This window comes from Pelodiscus sinensis, chromosome 23 (genome assembly GCF_052426305.1).
Source record: "Pelodiscus sinensis isolate ZL-2025 chromosome 23, ASM5242630v1, whole genome shotgun sequence".
Taxonomy (NCBI): domain Eukaryota; kingdom Metazoa; phylum Chordata; order Testudines; family Trionychidae; genus Pelodiscus; species Pelodiscus sinensis.
Window position 1 is genome coordinate 15,672,848 of NC_143074.1, and position 19,909 is coordinate 15,692,756.

Genomic DNA, 19,909 nt, shown 5'->3' on the forward strand with positions numbered 1-19,909 from the left:
GGTAGTGTAGTCCTAAAAATTATCTGTAGCAAGCTTGATCAATTTCAAAGCTTTATCAATTGGTGTGGATCATGTTTTTCCACCTATCAGTATTTAACCAGATGTTAACCATAGATCATAGTATTAGTCAAGTTTAGGAGCGCTGTACTGTGAGCTATTACTCAATACAGGCAGTCCCCGACTTACGCGGATCCGACTTATGTCGGATCCGCACTTACGAACGGGGCTTTTCTCGCCCCGGAGCTCGCGGGCGGTGGGACCGCCCAGAGCGCAGCGGTCCCGCCACTATGTCCTCCGGGGCAAAAAAAGCTGCTCTGGGTCTCCCTGGTGTGCTGGGGAGGGGGATTCCCCAGCACAGCAGGGAGACCTGAGCAAAGCCGCACAGGTGGCGGGACACCGCTGCCTGTGCGGCTTTGCTCGGGTCTCCCTGGTCTGCTGGGAAGGAGGGGGCGCAGCTAGTGCGCCCCCCCCCCCCCAGCAGACCAGGCTTTTGTTGCGGGACGCCTGGGGTAGTGCAGCTGGGGTGCTGCCGGGTTGGTCCTGCGGGGACCTACCCGGCAGTGCCCCAGCTGTTCTGTCCCAGGAGTCCAGATTCAGCCGCTGTTGAAACTGATCAGTGGCTTATTCCAGGAAGCCGGGGGCAGAGCAACTCTGCCTAGGGCTTCCTGTAGTCAGCAGCTGATCAGTTTCAGCAGCGGCTGAATCTGGAGCCAGTTCAGACTTACATACAAATTCAACTTAAGAACAAACCTATAGTCCCTATCTTGTACATAACCCAGGGACTGCCTGTATATAATCATCCATCTTTCCTTCTTTTACTAGTTACAATTTCAACTCAGGCATCAAATGGCTCTCCTCTTATCCTGCCCTCTCTGACTTTTTGGCTGCAAGTTAACAGCAGACAGAATTCCAGCAGGCTCTGATGTGCCTACATTGACAGCTTCCCATTTGCCAGGAAGTCCAAACATTCAAAATAGAGCTCAGAGGAGGGATGAGGTGAAGTAGCTTGGATGGAACTGAAGAAAAAAAAATTAAAGTTTTTCCTTGGCAGTTTTAGAAAAGGGAATATCAAATCACACTTGATAAAGGAAGATCAACTCTGGCAATTATAATAAAGTAACAGAGTACCACTCCCTACTATGTGATTTAAAACATTAAGCATGTGTACTTCTGTTTTGTAACTCTCCCTGAGTCAATCCCCAGGAATATACTGACAAGAGATAATTTCAGATTAAAAGTAAAATATAAATTCTTAATCTGAAAATACTTTTTGAGCTCCTGTATTTCAAAATTCTTTATGCACTATACAATGGAAATCTCTTCTTTTAGAAAGCATTTTAAAGATATTTATAATATATTTACCATATTCTATTTAATCACAGGTTCAAAGTAATTGTATAATTGAAACTTTCTTCCTTATCTGAAATATGTTGCAGTGTTTCAATGCTCCTCTTGACGGAAGATTTTAGAATAAACTGGAACAAGCTTATATCTCTGTTAGTTAATTTCCTGTTTTTATAAAGTTTTAAATTGGTCCTCTTTATTCTCATTTCAGTACTTAATTACCAAAACAGTGTGACGTTTCTTCTCGCTTAGCTTTCGTGTGTGTGTGTGTGTATACAAATGGACAAAGAATAACTCATCAATCTTTAATAAAATATATTTGTCTGTCTTTCTGGAGGCTATTGTCATAGTTCAGTCAGTTTTCCAAATGGAAAAGCAAAAGGTAAAATGTATCTCTCTGAAATTAACAGGAATACTGCTATTTTCTTCAAGAACTGGATTTCACACTCTACTTATTTTTTTTTCTGGTCAAGTGACTTTTACATTGGTTACCTCAGCTACATCAGACCACCCAGATTTTCACAGAGATTCATCATCCTGTATAGGTGTTTTGAGGGATATTAAGTCATGTCAAGCTTCATCAATGGGTAACAATCTCTTATTTGATTTGTTGTGCTGACAATCCAAAGCCTAAAATACTGAGCTACATAGTTTACAGTTCTGAACTTCCAAAACAACAACAAAAAACACTGTAATTTTAGTTTATCCATGATTCAAGTGCAGAATATTTTGAATTAGCAATTATATTCAGCAGTATAGCTAAGAGATGGTCAATTTTAAAAAATAGTCTGTGAAAATAGCACGCTTGCCACTGTTACAGGTAACGCCTAAGCTTTCTATAACTGACAAAAGACTTGGACTGGGGAAAGTCCAGTGTCTTTACTTTGTGCAATTGAAAGCACTTTGTATTATGCAATGTTGTTGTAGCCTTGTGGGGCCCAAGATATTAGAGAGACTAGGTGGGTGAGGTAATATCTTACTAGACCAATGTTTCTCAACCTTTTTTTAATAAAGTACCTCTTTTAAAAAAAAAAAAAGTACCGCCAGTACTTAGTTTTCAGACACACTAATTTTTTTTCTACCATTGCAACACATTTGTTTAAACAAGTTAATCATAGCCAGGCAGGTGATGAAATGTTTGGGTGTAAAAAGTACAAAAATAAAGCACTGTAAAACTAAAAAATTCAGTTTTCTCCACATTTCAGTTGTGTTGATGTACCCCTCTCTCCACTTCTCTGAAGTACCCGGAAAGCTACTCCTCCCACTGGTTGAGAAACACTACTAGTCCAACTTCTAGTGGTGAGAGACAAACTTGCTGGAAAGATATTACCTCGCCCATTTTGTCACTCTATTAGCACTTTGTATTGTCAGGTTGGGATGAATCAGTTTCCCATAGAGAAGTGATTGACGTATTCACGTGGGAGCGGTGGGTGGAGGGAAGCACTGAAAAAAGAGACACATAAAAATACCCCTGGCTGGGGATGGGGGTATTACAGAGTCCAGCTACTGCCAGCTGATACATTTCCCCTCCCCGTTAGTTAGGTTGACATTGCATTTCCAAGGCATTGGCCCTTGTAACGTTGAGCTAAGGCAGCCTGTTGAGCTCTGCATGGGGGAAGCAAATTGTTACTTTTGTGCCTCCCCTCCATCTGCTGCTGGAGCACGAACTAGGTAGTGGAATGAGGAGTAACATCCAGCCCTGCAGCAGGAGCGGGGAGAGCTCGCTGGAGGAGGGGGGCGGGGCGGGCTAGCGCCCGGGACCGCCTTCGGCACCTTAGCAAGTCTCCCCGCCCCAAGCCCTTGGTTAGTCTACCCCCTGAGCCTGTTAGCGTCCTTCGTTGCCATGGCAACGGGCCGCTCCATCCGTCCGGAGGGGTGTCCCCACTCAGGGGTCCCTATGGGCCCCCCCAGAGCTGTGCCCCGGTAAGGTGCGTGTCAAGGCCAGAGGTTCGGCATCGCTTCTTTCCCTGCGCTCGCAGGGGTGCCCCTGCCGCAGGAGGGGGAGTGTCCGCTTTCCCGCTCCCGAAGCTCATCCCCCCCCCCCGGTCCGCCTGGTGTGGTCCAGTGGCACCTCGTTCCCCAGCGGGACCCGCGGCCATGGCGGCGGCCCCCCGCGGCCCCAAGGAGCTCCCCCGCCGGCACCGCAGCGCCAGCCAGATCTGCCCCCCGCCGCGGCGGCCCATGACCCTGGCCGAAGTGCAGCCGGGCAGCGAGAACGAGCGGCTGGGGGTGGCCCGAGACAGCATGGTGCAGAACCCGCTCATCGCCAAGGTGAGCAGAGACCCCCGCCCGGGCAGAAGGGGAACCCCCCAACTGGGGGAACCCCCGAGTCAAACACCCTCCTTCCCCTGCACAGCACGGGGCAGAACCCGCTCATCGCCACGGAGAGATCCCCGTACACAGCCCCCATCTGGACAGATGGAATCCCTCCACCAGCGGGGGGAGCCCCTTAGTCCAAATACCCTTCCCCTGCACAGCATGGGGCAGAACCTGCTCATTGCCAACGTGAGGGACAACTCCTAGGAAAGATCCCCAGAGACTCCCCCCCCCCACTAGGGCAGAGGGAGCCCCTTCCCTAGTGGGAGAATCTCCTAGTCTAACTCCCTTTCCCCCCTCACAGCACAGGGCAGAACCCGCTCATAGTCAAGGCAAGGGGCACCTTGGGAGAGATCCCCCCACACAGCCCCGATCTGGGCACAGGGGGACCCATTCTCCAAATACCCACCTTCCCTGGAACAGCATGTTCCAGAACCCACTCAGAGACAAGATGGAGAGCACCCCCTACCACAGAGAGTCCCCACAGACATACCCTAGTCCAGGGGAGGGAGACCCTTCTAGCTGGGGGAATGCCTACCCCAAATATCCCAGACTGCATTCATACCTAGAGAGAGAGGCAACCAGTATTAGGAGCCTACAGATACAACCCTCCCCCAGCACAGAGCCTTCCAGGACCTTCCTCACTCTATCCTCCATCCTAAGGCTATGTGTACACTACACTGATGTATCGGGAAAAAGTATGCAAATTGCACCCCACAATTTGTGTACCTTTTTTGGATAGTTTTTTCGGAAGAGGCTTTTCCTAAATTTGGCCCGTCTACAGTGGGCCAAATTTTGGAAACGCCTCCTCTTTTGGTAGAGCCCTTCTTCCTCGTGGGAGGAGGAGGAAGACAGAGCTTCCGAAAGAGTGCGTCTGCTCTTCTGCAAAAAAAAGCGGAAGAGCAAACGTGTTCCCTGGACGCGGCAGAGTTTTTCTGGGATACTTATGCTATCCCAGTAAAACCCTGTAGTGTAGACATAGCCTTAAGCAATCCCTCTCCCTGTAGATTTCACACTTCTGGGGAGAGCCTGGTGCTCAACTTGTTTTCAAGGTGAGGTACTTGGGTGCCAACTGCCTTGGAAGATACTCCATCCATGTCCTCCAGGGAGAAGAAAGAGCCTCTGAGTCTCTCAGGGGAAAAGAGAGCTAGTTCCTGAACTTCCACTTCTAGGCTACTTCTATACTGTAGCCTTCTTGCGGAAAAGCATATGCAAATGAAGTGCAGCGTGGAATATCGCCGCACTTCATTTGCATATGCTTTTCAGCAAGAAGGCTACAGTATAGACATAGCCCTAGAGCAGGGGTGTCCAAACTTTTTTCAAAGAGGGCCAGATTTGATGAAGTGAACATGCGTGAGGGCCGACCATTTTGCCTGACATTCTTTGAACCATTAAAATTAAATGAAAATTAACTATTTTATGCAAAGTTTATTGCAAACGGCATACTTTTCATTTCGTCACATGGATGACAAATCTAAACAGGTGTTAAATCACTCTGCCTTTCATATCTGAAGGCCAGATGAAAAAAAAAATCCAGGAAGCTGAAATATATGTCAGGAACATTGTAAAGTACATTACATATTATTGGTAATAAAGGTTGTCTGTCAACTTTTAAGTTCAAAAAATATGAACAGGAACATAACACCAAGTATACATGTTGTGTCCAAATATATTTATAACTGATTTAGACCAACTGACATTAACTGAGATTTTACAATGTATTCATCTCAATACATATGGCTTCGTTGGGGGCCATAAAAGATAGATATTGCCAAATTACCTGGGGGACCGTATTAAACCGGAACACGGGCCACAATTGGCCCGCGGGCCGGACTTTGGACATGCCTACCCTAGAGGGAAGGCTCCATGGAGCTTCTGTACCACTCAGGAGTCCCTGCTCAGCAGAAAATGGTCCAGAACCCCACAACCAACCTCTTCCTCTCCCCGCAAAAAAGGGAAAATAAATGCTATGTAGTAGCAAGGGAAATTTATTATATGATTGTAATAAAAGAGACACCTTGATTTTTTAACATAGTAAGGTGATTGAACAGTGACAGCAAGTTTGTAAGCATTGAATAGAAGAGCAGTGCTCGCAGATTCTGTTTTAAACGCTAGAGAGCAGCATTGAATACATTTATATCATGCAATGGTTTCCCCTGCTTTCTAATGCTGAAAAAGTGATCTCTGAAAATAAGCTCTCCAGGCAGAGGAGCTGAATAACAATTACAAGAATATTAATAAAACAAACACCTGACGTTCATACTAAGCTACAGAGAAAATGGGTTACAGAGATCATGCACTAGCCAAAATAAGGGGGAAATAGTTCTATGGGCAAGGGCAAAGGGAGCCAATACTGATCCCAGGCTACCAAAATTGGTAAAATTTTTCAAAATGAAAAAATGGGATTGAGGGAGATTAAAAAAAATCTCCATATAGATATAGTAGTGTCAGAAAATATTACCTCTCTTAAGGAGATTAGTGTCTTTTTCATTAATAAGCAGGGAAGAGCGTAGTGGTCCAAAAATAGTTAAGCAATAATAGTTTGGTTTTCTATTCCAACTTTCATCTCAAGATCTCAAAGCATTTTACAGATACACATAGGCGTGCGCAGCACATTTCATTAGGGTGTGCACCCAGGGAATTTTTTTTTTAAAGGCGAACATTTATTGAATACTCAACCATAAAGGACATTATTTTTATTAATCAAACAAACTAAAGAAACTAAAACTTAACTAAACTTTTTTTTAAAATTAACAACTAAACTTTACTTAAAAGAGCATATCATGCGATTAAATTAAAATGCAAAGCCACTTTTTTTTTGAGACATTAGGGTGTGCCTGGGCATATCCGGCATACCCCCCTGCGCACGCCTATGCAGATACATTATAGATACATTTTAGAGTGCATCTGTCAGTGTAGTGTGTCTGTTTGAAAGTCCATTTGTTCAAGGGACAAATACTTCAGAGGGGTAGCCAAGTTTGTCTGTAACTAGAAAAACTTAAAAGACAACAAATAGTCTAGTAGCACCTTAAAGACTAACAAAACATGTAGATGGCACCATGAGCTTTCATGGGCATAACTCACTTCTCCAGATGACTGGAGTATGAAAAGTACAGATCTAAGAATAAATAAGGGAAAGGGGGCGGGGGAGGAGGAAAAAAAGGAGAAAAAAAGACAATGAATAGATTGTTCAAGTAGTTACAAGAGGCTGATAAGAACAATTAGCACCTCTATTGTTTGTTTTTTGGTTAAGTCATTAGGATGTGGAAGAGAGTGTAGGAGCCAGCCCATAGCTCTGTTCATTCCGTTCTGATAAGAATCAGTCTTGTAAATGAAGTTAAGTTCTAACCCTTCCCTGTGTATTTGGCTTGTGGAATTGGCATGAAACAAGGTGGCTTGGAGATCGGGTTGGAACTTAACTTCATTTAGCAGGACAACCAAAAGCCCCAGGAAAGGGACTGTTTTCCATGACATGTGATGTAAAGGGAGGGGCGAGTGTTTGGAGGGACAGAATACAGAGTGGCATCTGTGGGCAGCGAGCCCATAGGGGAGAGCTGTCCTGAGAGAGTGTCCACTGGGGCAGGTGTACTCCACTATCTTGCCTGCGAGCACACCTGGTAAGTAGCCCCCCTACCCCAATCCCTTTCTCCCTCTCCTGGCGCATGACCACAGCAATGAGGGGAAGGCCCCTGATGGCTGGGCAGGAGCTGGGGGAGAGAAAATGTCCCTGCTGGAGGATGGGGGGAGGGCGAGAAATTGCCCCTGGGAGCCAGAGAGAGGATCTGGGAGGACAGAAAATGCTCTGGTTAGCTGGGGAGAGGGCTAAGGGGAGAGAAAAGGCCCATGCCTGATGGAATCCCTGCCCTGAGCCCCTCCTCACCTTCCAACCCCCAGCCTCCTGCACTGCCCGCCCCCCATCGCCAAGGCCCTGCCCTGAATCCTGCAACCCTACACTGCCATCTCCTGCCCTGAAGGACTTAGGCAACACCAGGTAAGTCTGCTAGTATTAACTAAGCCTCAACGCTGATGGAAGGTAGTTAAGGGACAGACAGAGATCACTGGTTACTGAAAAGCAGGTGCTGGATAAGGATGTTAAATTGCGGTTATCAGGCTAATCGTGTAGTTGATACGCTTTGTATCAAGTACATGATTAGTCAGTAAGGGCTGCTGTGCAGAGCCGCAGTGGGCGCAGCTCCAGGAGCCATCTCATACAGGCTCTGCAAGCCACCCATTTTAAATGTAGTAAGAGCTGCGGCTCTGCATTTTAAATGTAGTAAGAGCGGCTGGGCTCTTACTACATTTAAAATGCAGAAGTGCAGCATTCTGGACCAGCACAAGCCAGGACTGCTCAGTCCTGGCTCGCTCTGAGTGCAGCAGCCTCTGTCTGTCGTGAACAGGGACTGCTTCGGACTGCTGCCAGAACAGCTTCTGTTTGCCGTGGCCAGGGCTGCTGCCGGAGCAGCCCCCATGCGTGACCAGCCTGGTCCGATATGAACAGGACTGCTTGGCAGCAGCGGTCCCTGTCTGCACAGGAGCCCTGCTTCCCACTAGAACCCTTGCGGACAGGGGCTGCTGCTGGAGCAGCCTCTGCCCATGTCAAGCCTTGGCCTGCCACGGGTAGAGGCTGCTTCTCAGCAGCCTCCGCTATCCCCCCTCTGCTGCCTCTGGTAGAGGCAATGTCAGGGAGAGGCAGGTGGCACCAGGAGATGAAGCTGTGGTGAACTGGCTTTTAAGCTGGCTCCCCCCAGCACCAGCTCCTGTTCCTGCCCCCCTTGCTGCCTCTCATAGAGGGGGCAAAGGAAGGAGAAGCTAGTAGTCTATACTCCAGTTGACTACCCAGTGCTTATCAGGTAGTCAACTACTCACTAACACCCCTAGTGCTGGATGTGGTTTCTGTTTTATCAGAACCTTGCGACACTGAACAGTAATGGAGAGCAAGAGATGAAGAAGAATCCTGCATCCAGTTGTAAATTAGGATGGATTTAGCTTAGCCAGCTCTAAGGCCTAACTGAAATTTTAGCCAGAGCACTAGAGCTAACACAACTTCTGAGACCCTCTCCTCTCTACCCCCCGATTTATTGGCCATATCAGCTCATCTTATATTTTCCTGAGGTGAGTAAATTGAGCTTCATGCAGTGTACTGTATAGGTGCCTTTCAGACTAGACCTTAGAAATGGAGGTTCTGTGTGGGCACTAAAAATCCCAATGTCCTTGGGCAAAGTATTATTTCGCCTTATTTTTGTGCCTTGTGTTGTGTGTGTGTGTTATTTATCTTCCATTGTAGAATTGGCTGAATTTCAGTACACTTGTACATACATAATTTGTGCTTTGGGCCCCTCCCTCCCCTGTACCTTAAAATAGAAATAAGCCAGAAGGACATCACAAAGCTTGTCTCAATGGTCAGATCATACACTGTGCCTCAGGCATCTCTTTAGAGCAGCTGTAAAAAGAGAGAGATTGTTCATTTAAAAAGCAATTTAACTTTGCCAATGATAGCAAGAAAAGGATTTCAGGGGAGGAATAATCATTTGGGAGTGGGAGGTGTTAGAAAATGGAAACTTGGCAAGGTTGCAGCTGTTCAGGGCTTGTGGGACAGTGGAGATAGGAATCCCGCAGTAAATATCAAACAGTGTTGAAATGTCTTAATCTGGGGCTTGTAAGGTAAGAATGTGCTGGTGGAGAGAAGTTGTGAACAATACAATGGACATAGCCTTTCACATCCCCATCTATGTCAGAAGTGGAAATGGGCCTAAATTAAATTTCCATAGCAGAGCACTCTAAAAGCTCAGCTTTTCTCTAGTTACAAGTGAAAAATGAGTTGCTGATTACATCTTATTTACATATCCACATAAGTTACCACAATGTTGCGCATGGCTGGCATGCTCACAAGACCAGAACTGGAATAACAATGGGTGCTGGCAACACTCCTGGGATGTAGCTCAGGGAGGGTATGTCTACACTGCATGTTTATTTTGAAGTAAACTATTCCGGAATAGTTATTCTGAAATAGCTTATTTTGAAATAGCATGTCTACTCTGCTGGGAAGCCTCAAAATTAGTGTGAGGCTGGCTTCCCTAATGTAGACATGCTCTCTTGATTTAGAGCCCCAGGAGGCACTGCGGAGGAATAACGTAGAATGGCCCTGGTGAGGGGTTATTTTGAAATAGCAAAAGTGGACCATGTACACATGCTTTATTTCAAAATAGCTATTTCAGAATAGGTGTTATTTCTCATAGAATGAGGTTTACAGATTTAGGAATAAGCTGTCCATTATTTTGAAATTATTTCGAAATAATGGAATGGCTGTGTAGATGTTCACATTGTTATTTCGAAATAACGGTGCAGTGTAGATGCACCCGGAGTGACAGACATCACACACTACTAAGATGCAGACACTGGATTTGGTAGTTATTTATCAAACACCTAGTAACAAGGGATGCTCTGGCAGGATATGTGTGAAGAATTAGGCTCTTGCTTTCCTGGTTACTAAATTCACTCCAATTTGAAATAATTAAAAATGGTGTGTGTGTGTGTGTTTTCATCCATCAAAATGGTGTGTGTGTGTGTGTGTGTGTGTGTGTTTTCATCCATCAAAATGGTGTGTGTGTGTGTTTTCATCCATCAAGTATTTGGTCGGTTTTAAATTCCTTTCATGCTTCTGCTGAAGAACAAATATCTTGCTAAATATACATTTGTGTACATTTATACACATTCATCACTGTCAGATCTGAGCAGGTTGTAAACCTTTTTGTATGTCCCTTCTTTTGAGTAAGACATTTCAGAGTAACCTTTTTCTGTAACCTTTTTCTGTAACCTTTTTGTTCAGTCATATTCATGTTGGTAAAGTTCTGCTTGGGCACAGAAATCACCAAAGCATGACTTTTTGAGCATTCCGAGACTTTCAGCATTTTTGTGGACACTGTATTATTGTTGTGCCTTTAAAAAAAGTAATTCCATTCTTCCTCCTATTTTTGCATGCAATTTAAATGGAAGTTAAGTGTAATTATCATGAAAGTGGAGAGAGCAAGGGCTTGTCATAAGCATAAGCAAACAGCAACAGCTTTGGGACCCTGCTTTTGAGGGGATGATGCTGCCAGCAATTCACTGGCTCTATCTTCCCTTTGGCAGAGGATGCAGAACTGAAGGAAACCACTCACCACCAAATGCCCATGCACACTTCAGGACTAGGGCTCGAAGCCTCATTTATTCCCTGCAATCTTTCTGGAACTATGGGGCCCTGCACATGATAAGATCAGCAGACCTCAGTTTTGTAGGTATGACAGAGTAACTAATTTGCTTTTCCCCTGGCAGCTGCTTGAATTACAGCTTTTGTCCTCTTGATGGCACTAGCAGAATAGCCTCAAGGATCAACCAACTCCTAGACTCCCAGCCTGCAGCCAAGGGCTGGAAAAAAATGCTGACCTATTAGTGTTCCTCCCTGCAGTACTGTGGGGCTGTGATTGTGTCTTGTTAGAGGATGAAGAGGAAAAGCAAGGTCTATCTCAGTCAATGCCAAGCCTTTCTGTAGTCAGCAGCACTGAGGCAAACAGCAAGGAGCTGTTTGACTGTGTCTGTGTTTTTTTCCTCTCTCCTCTTGGGGGCAGCATCTCCTGCTTAATGTCCTCATTTTACTACAGTATACTGGTGCCATTCACACCTATGAGTTCAGATTTTATCACTGGAGTTAGCTCCTGAGGTTTTTATTTCCCTTTTTTATAATTTCCCCTACCCCAATTCCATGGGATTTATAGTTTAGCCATTAAAAATTCAGAGTTTTAAACATGACAGAGAAACTTCCAGGCTTTCAGCACTTCACTTTTTTTGGTGATTTTATCATGGGAATACACAGAAATAAGTAGTTTTGGTTTTTTGCTTGTATCTCAAAAGTAACTTCATTTTATAATCTGAAAAGATGAAGGCTATTAACTCACTGGATCCTTCAGTTATGTCATCAAATGACAATTTTTTTTATTGTAATTAGAGTTTGCCTGGAACAAGATTGTACTAGATTCATCCTCCCTCCCCAACTAAAATTTTAGAAGGATTTTTATAAGGACAGATGTTAACAGATCACTGTGATTTTTCTATAACTAAAGTGAGATAATATTTCCCCTTTCATTAAAAAAGGGTTAAAGAATTATGAATTTAGTTGAGAGCTAAGGTGCTCAGTCAAGGAGTAGCTAGAGTGAACCGAGTAAAAGCCCGTCTCACAACTTATACACATGCTTTACATGAAAACAGATATAAACGGCCAACCTGCTTGATAAATTATATGTTTACAAAAATTATAAATGGGGATAATCCTGCCAAGTATGTATTTCATATCATAACTGATATGCATTTGTTACCTAGTACTCAACATTATTATAGAGACCAAGCCTTCTCTGAAGTCAATTTAAGAACTACAGAATTGAGCTTTGAGTTACATGTGTCACTATCGCTCAGTTGATAATGTTCTCATGGCTCCTCCAAGAGGTCATTTGTTCAGCTCTCGCTCCAGGGCCTGTGTTTATGCCTGGCTCTGTCACTGCAGAGAGCACGGCGATGGGATTCCAGAACCGATAAAGGAACGAGCTTTGGCATGAGACGTTTTAAAACAGTGTTCTCTGTCTGTGTCTCTGATATCGCTGCAGGAGGAAAATGAGGATCCTTTAGCACTTTTTTAAAAGAGTGGATTATAATCGCGGTATCCTGGCCAGCGTTCCTTCAGTCAAAGCTCTAAAGCTGATCCTGGGAGTTGTTATTATAGAGCATCTTGCAAGATCAGGTCTTACATTGGCTAAGCATATAAAGGTTACAGTCCAAAAATATTGGGCTACCAGTATGTAATTTGAGAGGGACCAAGAGAATGAAATGTACTATATAGAAATCACATTATGACCCATGATATCAAAGCATGTGCTTACTTGTAAACCACTTATGGGAAACTTTCAAGAAACAAAGCCCCAAATTTTACTACACTAGCTATGAATGTGATTCATAGTAATTCACCTCCATTAAGCCTCCTAGAAAAGCCAGGTGCCATTTGAAAAAAAGGTTACTTCAGTGTCAGCCACCCACGGCTTGGAAAACAAAGAGGGAAAGAGTCAGAGTTACCACACAGGAGCTCTGTGTTGCTGTGGCCTACTATACTAATGTTGACAGGACTCATTTAAAAATGCCTAAATATGCTGCATTCTGTGAGTGGGCAGGTCTATGGGCACATCTACACAGCAGAGCAAAAGTCAAATGAAGATATATAACTTCAGCTACGTCAGTTGCGTAGCTGAACTCGAAATAGTTTAATTCGGCTTTTGGTGCTGTCTACACAACAGGGAGTCGAAGAACACTCTCTCTTTGACTTCCCTTACTCCTCGTGAAATGGGGGTTACAGGAGTTGGAGTAAGAAGTCTCCATCTCGACATTATTTTGAAGTAATGGCTTGCTGTGTAGACACGCATTTTGTTATTATGAAATAACATCAGTTATTCTGAAATAATTCTGCTGTGTATAGATATCCTACTGGAGTACCAGAGCTCAGGCTTCCCCACCACAAAAACACCAGAGGTTTGCCAACCCTTAGTGTTCCAGCATCCTGAGTCAGCCTCCCCACACTAGAGCAGTCCCCCACCTGTGGCATGGCATGTTTGGCTTGGCCAAGCAGGAGTGCCCTTGCCCGTGGCACAATGCGACAGGCCTGGCTGTGCTGGAGCAGCTCCTCACCTGCGGGGCGGGTGGGGGGTTGCTCTGTCTGGGCCAGCTCCTGGTTAACTGGTAAGCATGACCTGGCAAGGGTAACCGGTTTACTTCCCTACTTAAGAGATCACATTTTCGAACTTTCATCCATAGCCATAAAGGCTAGAAACTGCCTTTCGACCAAAATTGAAAGCTTGGATACTCAGGCAATAACTTACATCTGCTGAGACTTTAAAAACATGATGAAACTCCTGATAAAATCATGACAGATGACAATGCTGATCCCATCACTATTACTCCTGTAGTCACACCAGAGAAATAATGGTTTAAGTAGGCCAGGGAGACTGAACTTACATTCCTCCCAAGTCAAGGTAAGTTAGGGTGGGTAAAACTAGCTCTGTTGTTGCCCTTGCTCTGTAGTTCTATGGATGCCCAGAGTTAGTACTTCAGTTTTCAGGGTCATCACTCCACAATCTTTCAGCAGGACTCCACCTGCTATGTAGGTATCTAATAGCCTGGAACCCTTTCCCAAGATGCCATTCAGATTTGTTTTTTCAAAAAGCCTCACTCAAATTGCTGTCAGACACTCCTAAACAGTTTGAGTTGTTACAGACCAAGGTAATATGGAAATTCATTTCAGGAAGTAATTGCAGGGGCATAAGGGATAAGAAGGTGGAGCACAAGAAAGAATAGCCATATTATATCAAGTTAAAGTTACAGTACACCTTGCAGAAATCCAGGAAACTAAGTTAAGGAAAGACATTAGCTATAATATGGGTGATAGGAGAGAAAGGCTATTTCAGCTTGGAACATACAGTAATTAAGGCTATTCTGAAAGCACACCAGTGAGTTATTGTTGGGTTGCCCACCTTTATTTGTAGGTTGGGCCTCTTTTAGCATCACAGCATCATCATATTTTTGCATGTCACAGCTGTGGATTAATTTATTGTACCTATTGTTAAATCTGATTTCACATCTTCAACTCTCTTTCCTAGTCATCCTCTTTTCATAAGCACACACTGCACACTTATACCCATGTACCAAGGTGAAATTGCAACTGCAAATCAGTCTCACCAATATCCTTTTTCTTGGTATGATCCAGTGCTACAGAGCCAAGATTCTCTGCTTAAACTTTGGCCACTTGGTTTCTCACCATTTTCTTGGCAGGAACAATCACCCTACACTTTCACACTATCATTTATTTTAGAAATGTCTTCATAATTATGTCTGGGTGCATTGACAAAAATTATAAAACAATATTGTTAGCAACTGGTAAAATAACCAGATCCCTCCTCCTCCTCGCCTCATACTACCCTAGGGTAGAATCCTGCAATTTTCACTCACGTAGGCTTCCCTTGTCGACTGCGGTGCGTTCAGACTACCCCCTGTGCCACCAAACAGCTGATCGGCACAGCGCAGTGGCCATTTTGATGTAAATGAAGCAGCGATTATTTAAATTGCTGCTTCATTTTCCTATGTCTAGTAAACTCATCTACATGGCTCTGTCGACGGAACCATGTAGTCTAGACATACCCAAAGTTACCAAAAGAAGGGCTTCCTTTTGAGAAGGATTGCCACTACTGAATTTTACCAACCTGTTCCTAAATGTTAACACAGCACATGAATGTTCATATACATGTTAAAAATTATTGGCATGTAGTGTTTTTGTGAAAGGTGACAGATTGACATATAGTACAATTATTAGTCTAGCCACTGAACGGATATAGCATATGTAGCTATCATTCAATATTCTACACAGTACCTCATATACATGCCTTCCCCTTGACGTGGAGGGTCTATTTAGGAGTGAATGATAGTTAACATAGTAACAAAAGAACAGAAGAATGGCCACACTGGGTCAGACCAATGGTCCGTCTAGCCCAGAACCCTATTTTCTCACAGTGGCCAATGCCAGGTGCTTTAGGAGGAAAGAAGAGAATGGGGCAATTATCCAGGGATCCATCCCATTGTCCTGTTGCAGTTTCTGGAAGTCAGAGGTTTGGGGATACCCAAAGCATAGGGTTGTGTCTCTGACCATCTTGGCTAATAGCCACTGAGGGATCTGTCTGTCATAAATTTACCTAGTTCTTTTTTTAAATCTAGTTACACTCTCAACCTTTACACGTATCCCATAGTGACAAGTTCAGCACACTGACTGTGCGTTATGTGCAAATTTACTTCCTGATGGTTGTGTTAACCTTGCTGCCTGTTAAATTAATTGGGGGATCCCTGGTTCTTGTGTTCTGTGAAGGGATAAATAACATGTCCATGCTCACTTTCTCCAAACCATTCATGATTTTATGGATGTCTCTCATTTCCCTTTTTAGCTGTCTTTTTTACAGGCAGAAGAGTCTCAATCTTTTAAATTTCTAATATGGAAGCCGTTCCATACCCCTAATCATTTGTGTTATCCTTCTCTGCACCTTTTCTAATTTTAATATATGTTTTTAAGATGGGGCAAGTGGAAATTTGTGCAGTATTCAAGGACATACTGGGGATTTATATAGGGCATTATGATATTTTTATCGTATTATCTATCCATTTCTTAATAGTTGCTAACATTGTTAGTTTTTTTGAGTGCCCTTGCCCATTCAAGTGCACAGAGACCATTCAGCCTTTAACCTCTCTGTGGAGGCTGCCAGTGAGAGGGCCAAATGTGATCATGACGATTGCTCATCCACCATGATCTGGAATCCATAGGCACTCTAAGTACCTTCCCTTTAATTATCTGTTTGGTTGTTTGAATTATTGTTCTCTTTTCCAATTCCTGTATTGACTCAATTATTCAGAACCAAGAACTCTCCTGTTCAAAACATCTTAAGGGGATAAATCTTAGCTTGCCTTATTCATGTGAGCATTCCTACTGATCTGAATGAGACTACACATAAGAGGAGTGAGCAGGGTTTAGCCCAAATTCTTTGTTTATTTGATGTTAATTATTCTATTTACCCAAATTCTCTGCATGTGGTGCCTTCTGTACCCACCACTAAGGGACACGGAGGATTAATTAGTGTTTGTGCAGCACTTTGAGTCCTAAATATTATGATTATATTATTGCCATCTAAGGCCAACATTATGTTTTAAAAAGTATGTTCCAAAAAATCTATAGAGTATAGCTCAATAATTAATTAGATAAATATATTAATGTGGGGCTGAGTAACTGAGTGATCCTTTGACTGGTTTCTGAGCTTTGTTTCACCAGTGCACTGACATCTAAGGGTTCCCTTCTCAGCATGAACTGATCTAAGATTTAAAACAAATTAACTTCTTGGGTGCCAAATAAACTCCCAGCGTGCTTCAGTGCTATTCCACATCTAACATGGTCACTGTTGAGATGAATAGAGCATTTCAAAGTAGTCAATAAATATTCTTAACAAATGAAAATGCTGCATTTTTCTCACAATAATTAAAAGGCACATCAGTTTTCAGGCTAGAAACTGACAAATGTTTGTCAGTGGACAGAAAAGTGAGTTACTAGTAGCACATTTAATGGACAGTTGCTTATCCAAAAGGACTGTGTCGAGTATATAAAAAGAGTGAGCAAAAGAGAGTTTTGATCCTTTATGTGAATGAACAGTACAAATTGGTGAGACCAATAAACTCAGACATTACAAGGTGAAAGCCTTTATGTTGGTGAAAATCTTGTATTCTTTATGTGTGTAATATAATGTAAATAAAGACTCAAAGGCACTTTGATTTAAAGATGCAGCATTAAAGTTAGACAGTACAATAATAACCATTAGACTGGATTGTTGTACTAGTGGAACTGTATTATCTATGTGCTCATAGCAGAGAATGTCCACACTGCCTCTTATGAGAACCTTTAGTGGTTTAGGAAGACAGAACGTATCCAGAAGAGAAAAAAAAAGGTCTAAAAAATGGAGCCATGCATAAAATGAAGCTGTAATGCCACTAAGTGCACTTGGAGCAGTGTCAAGCTTTTGCATTTTGTGACAAACCTAAGACATGAGCTGTGCCATTTGAAAGATTGAAGAAGCTTTTAGATTAGCAACCCGTTTGCGGTGTGGACCCAAAACCATTCCAAACCAGGGCTTTTGCTTTATTCGTGGTGTTCTCACATTAATTCAGATTCCAAGTCAAACTCTGGGTATGTCTGAACTACACGCTTCTTTCGAAAGAAGCTTTTTTGAAAGAATCTTTCAAAAAAGCTTCTTTCAAAAGAGATCATCTAGACAGCCACAGGTTTTTTTTCAAAAAAACAATCTGGACGCTCTCTTTCGAAAAAAGCCCTGTTTGCGTTCAAAAAATGCCTTTTCTCGAAAGAGCTCTTTCAAAAAGAAAGGCATTCTTCGTCGTAAAGTGAGGTTTACCGCTGTTGAAAAAAACTGTGTTCTTTCGATTTAATTTCTAGACACAGGTGAAGTTTTTTTTTGAAAAAGGACACTTTTTTTTGAAAAAACCCTGTAGTCTAGACGTAGCCTCAGAAGGAGTTAACCCCCTTTAAATTGAGGAGAAAAGTCTTCAAAAACAGCCAGTACCACTCAGTTTCTCACGGTTCTTTTTAAATGTATTTCCCTCTACTAGTTCACCAAATACTTGGTAATGCCACCTCATTCACAAGCCTTTCTCCAGAGGCAGAGAACCCAGCAGTTTGAGAGTAACACCTTATACTCCACTAAAATAAACTCATAAGAACACTGTAGAAGCCCTACCTTCTGGAACAAAAAATACCCCAAACCACAGCACTTTTGGAAGACCCAGAAGAAAGCAGGCTCTGCATACAGTTAACCCCCTACCCCCCCCCCCCCCCACTACCAAAACTTGAAGAGGATCAAATAAGGAATTGCATTATCCAGAAGAAATAAGAACTACACAATGGGGAAGGAAAGACAAATTCTCAAGCACACAGGTATATTTTTAGTTTCCTAGAGGAAAGGCATAGCACATCTCTCTATTTTTAGAGGATTTACTACAGTGAAAATAATTTGTCCATCTTTCCATGTACTAGATGACAGAAGATAAATCAAACCAAATGCCATTACAAAGGTCTTGGGGACCAATTTTTTATTTCAACGTTTTGTGAGTGTGTCATGCTTTCTTAAAAAACAAAAAAACAAAACCAGCTAACCAACCAAACAAAAACCACCACCTTTTTATGCCAATTTCATTAGGCTAGGTATTATGCTTATTTATTGTATCTAAAATCTTTGTAATCTTGCAGTAATGATTTAATTTTCACCTTGGCTGTTCACGCTATATAAATTAGACAAAGTCCTGAATTTTCAAGGATGTTTTGACTTTACATTTTACGGTTCTTTAAAATAAAATACATTGCATTGTAACTTTTTTGTTTACATTTGTTTTGATAAAGAATTGATTTAAAGCAACACCGTGAAATGAAACTTGGACCACATTTATAAAAGAGTGGAAATATATATTCCATACCATGTTTATTTTATCTATACATACATTTTAATATCAGTGGAAGTCTTTATTTCTAAACAAACCTCCCCTTCTGTGATTGCAACCCAAAAGCAGAGCACTTATAACCGGCAAGTGAAAAGTAAAAGTGCCTTCTCAAATTGTCAAGCTGAGAGAATGGCAAATGTTCAAAGTGAACTAAAGACGATTTAGTGAAGAACAATTTGGAATTTTTAAAAAAATCTGCTTTCATTGTGCATTTTGGGTCACTCAAATAACGAGATTTCTTTGTTTGCAGTATGATTTTTTTAAGCTGGCAATGTCTTTTTAAGTTTGCTTTGCTATGACTTATTCAGCTTCCCTCCATGGTTGCTACATGTCCCTTTCCATAGTCCCACGAGACACCAATCAGCTGGCCAGGAGGCAATTTTAAGGACAATAATTACCATGTACTATGGTGTGTTAAAACATTAATACACACTGAAATGTAAGTTTCCTTTCAGATCCAAAACAAACAAAAAAAGATGTCTCTCTGATCTGTCTCACTCATCTCTTCCTTTCCTTTTCCACCCATAGCCACAGTTATGGGCTCCCTCACTATCTCTGCCTCTATAATCAGAGACATAAAATTGTTATCAGATTAGCCCCAGCAATGAAAAGCACAGTCCCAGATCACACTCGCAGTTAGTTAGCATTTAGATAGGCTGGGACAGGGGTCTGTACAATAGGCATCAAAGCTGAACTCTTGGTGCAGCAAGAGGGATTAATTTCTTTAACCAACATGCCTGATCTGGCCTATCTCATTACCCTGCCTTGTCAGTGTCGATGTTAGATTTGATTGAAGATTATACCATTTAGGCCTTTCCCCTGTTTTCCACAGAAATCAGGCCTATTGAATTGCACATTCTTCCATGGGCCCCCGTCAATACTCAGTGGCCTGAGCCTCTAATTCTGCTTCATTTAAACTTCATCAACTTTTCCAATCAAGTGGAAGGATCTGAAATAGGCTCCGTAAGCAGAAAGGCCCTTTTTCCTTTTGTCAGATAATTTATTCTGTTCTCTCTCCCTTCCCCCCCTTGCTGTCCCCCTCTCTCTCTTTTTCTTCTTTTCGCTCCCCTTCCCTGATGCTGAAAATGAGATTACAGTATTTAAATGACTATGATAATCAATCGGGGGACCTTGAGCCAAGATT

The 19,909-nt window shown here is 42.8% G+C and overlaps 1 protein-coding gene across 1 annotated transcript in view; it reads left to right on the forward strand.

The window, feature by feature from the left end:
- Positions 1 to 3,219: 3,219 nt before the first annotated feature.
- Positions 3,220 to 19,909, forward strand: part of CFAP77 (cilia and flagella associated protein 77) — a 127,297-nt gene continuing 110,607 nt past the window's right edge. Inside the window, exon 1 of the mRNA XM_075905745.2 lies at positions 3,220 to 3,615. Coding sequence (XP_075761860.1) covers positions 3,442 to 3,615 — 174 coding nt within the window. The 5' untranslated portion in view covers positions 3,220 to 3,441. The remainder of the gene's footprint in view (positions 3,616 to 19,909) is intronic.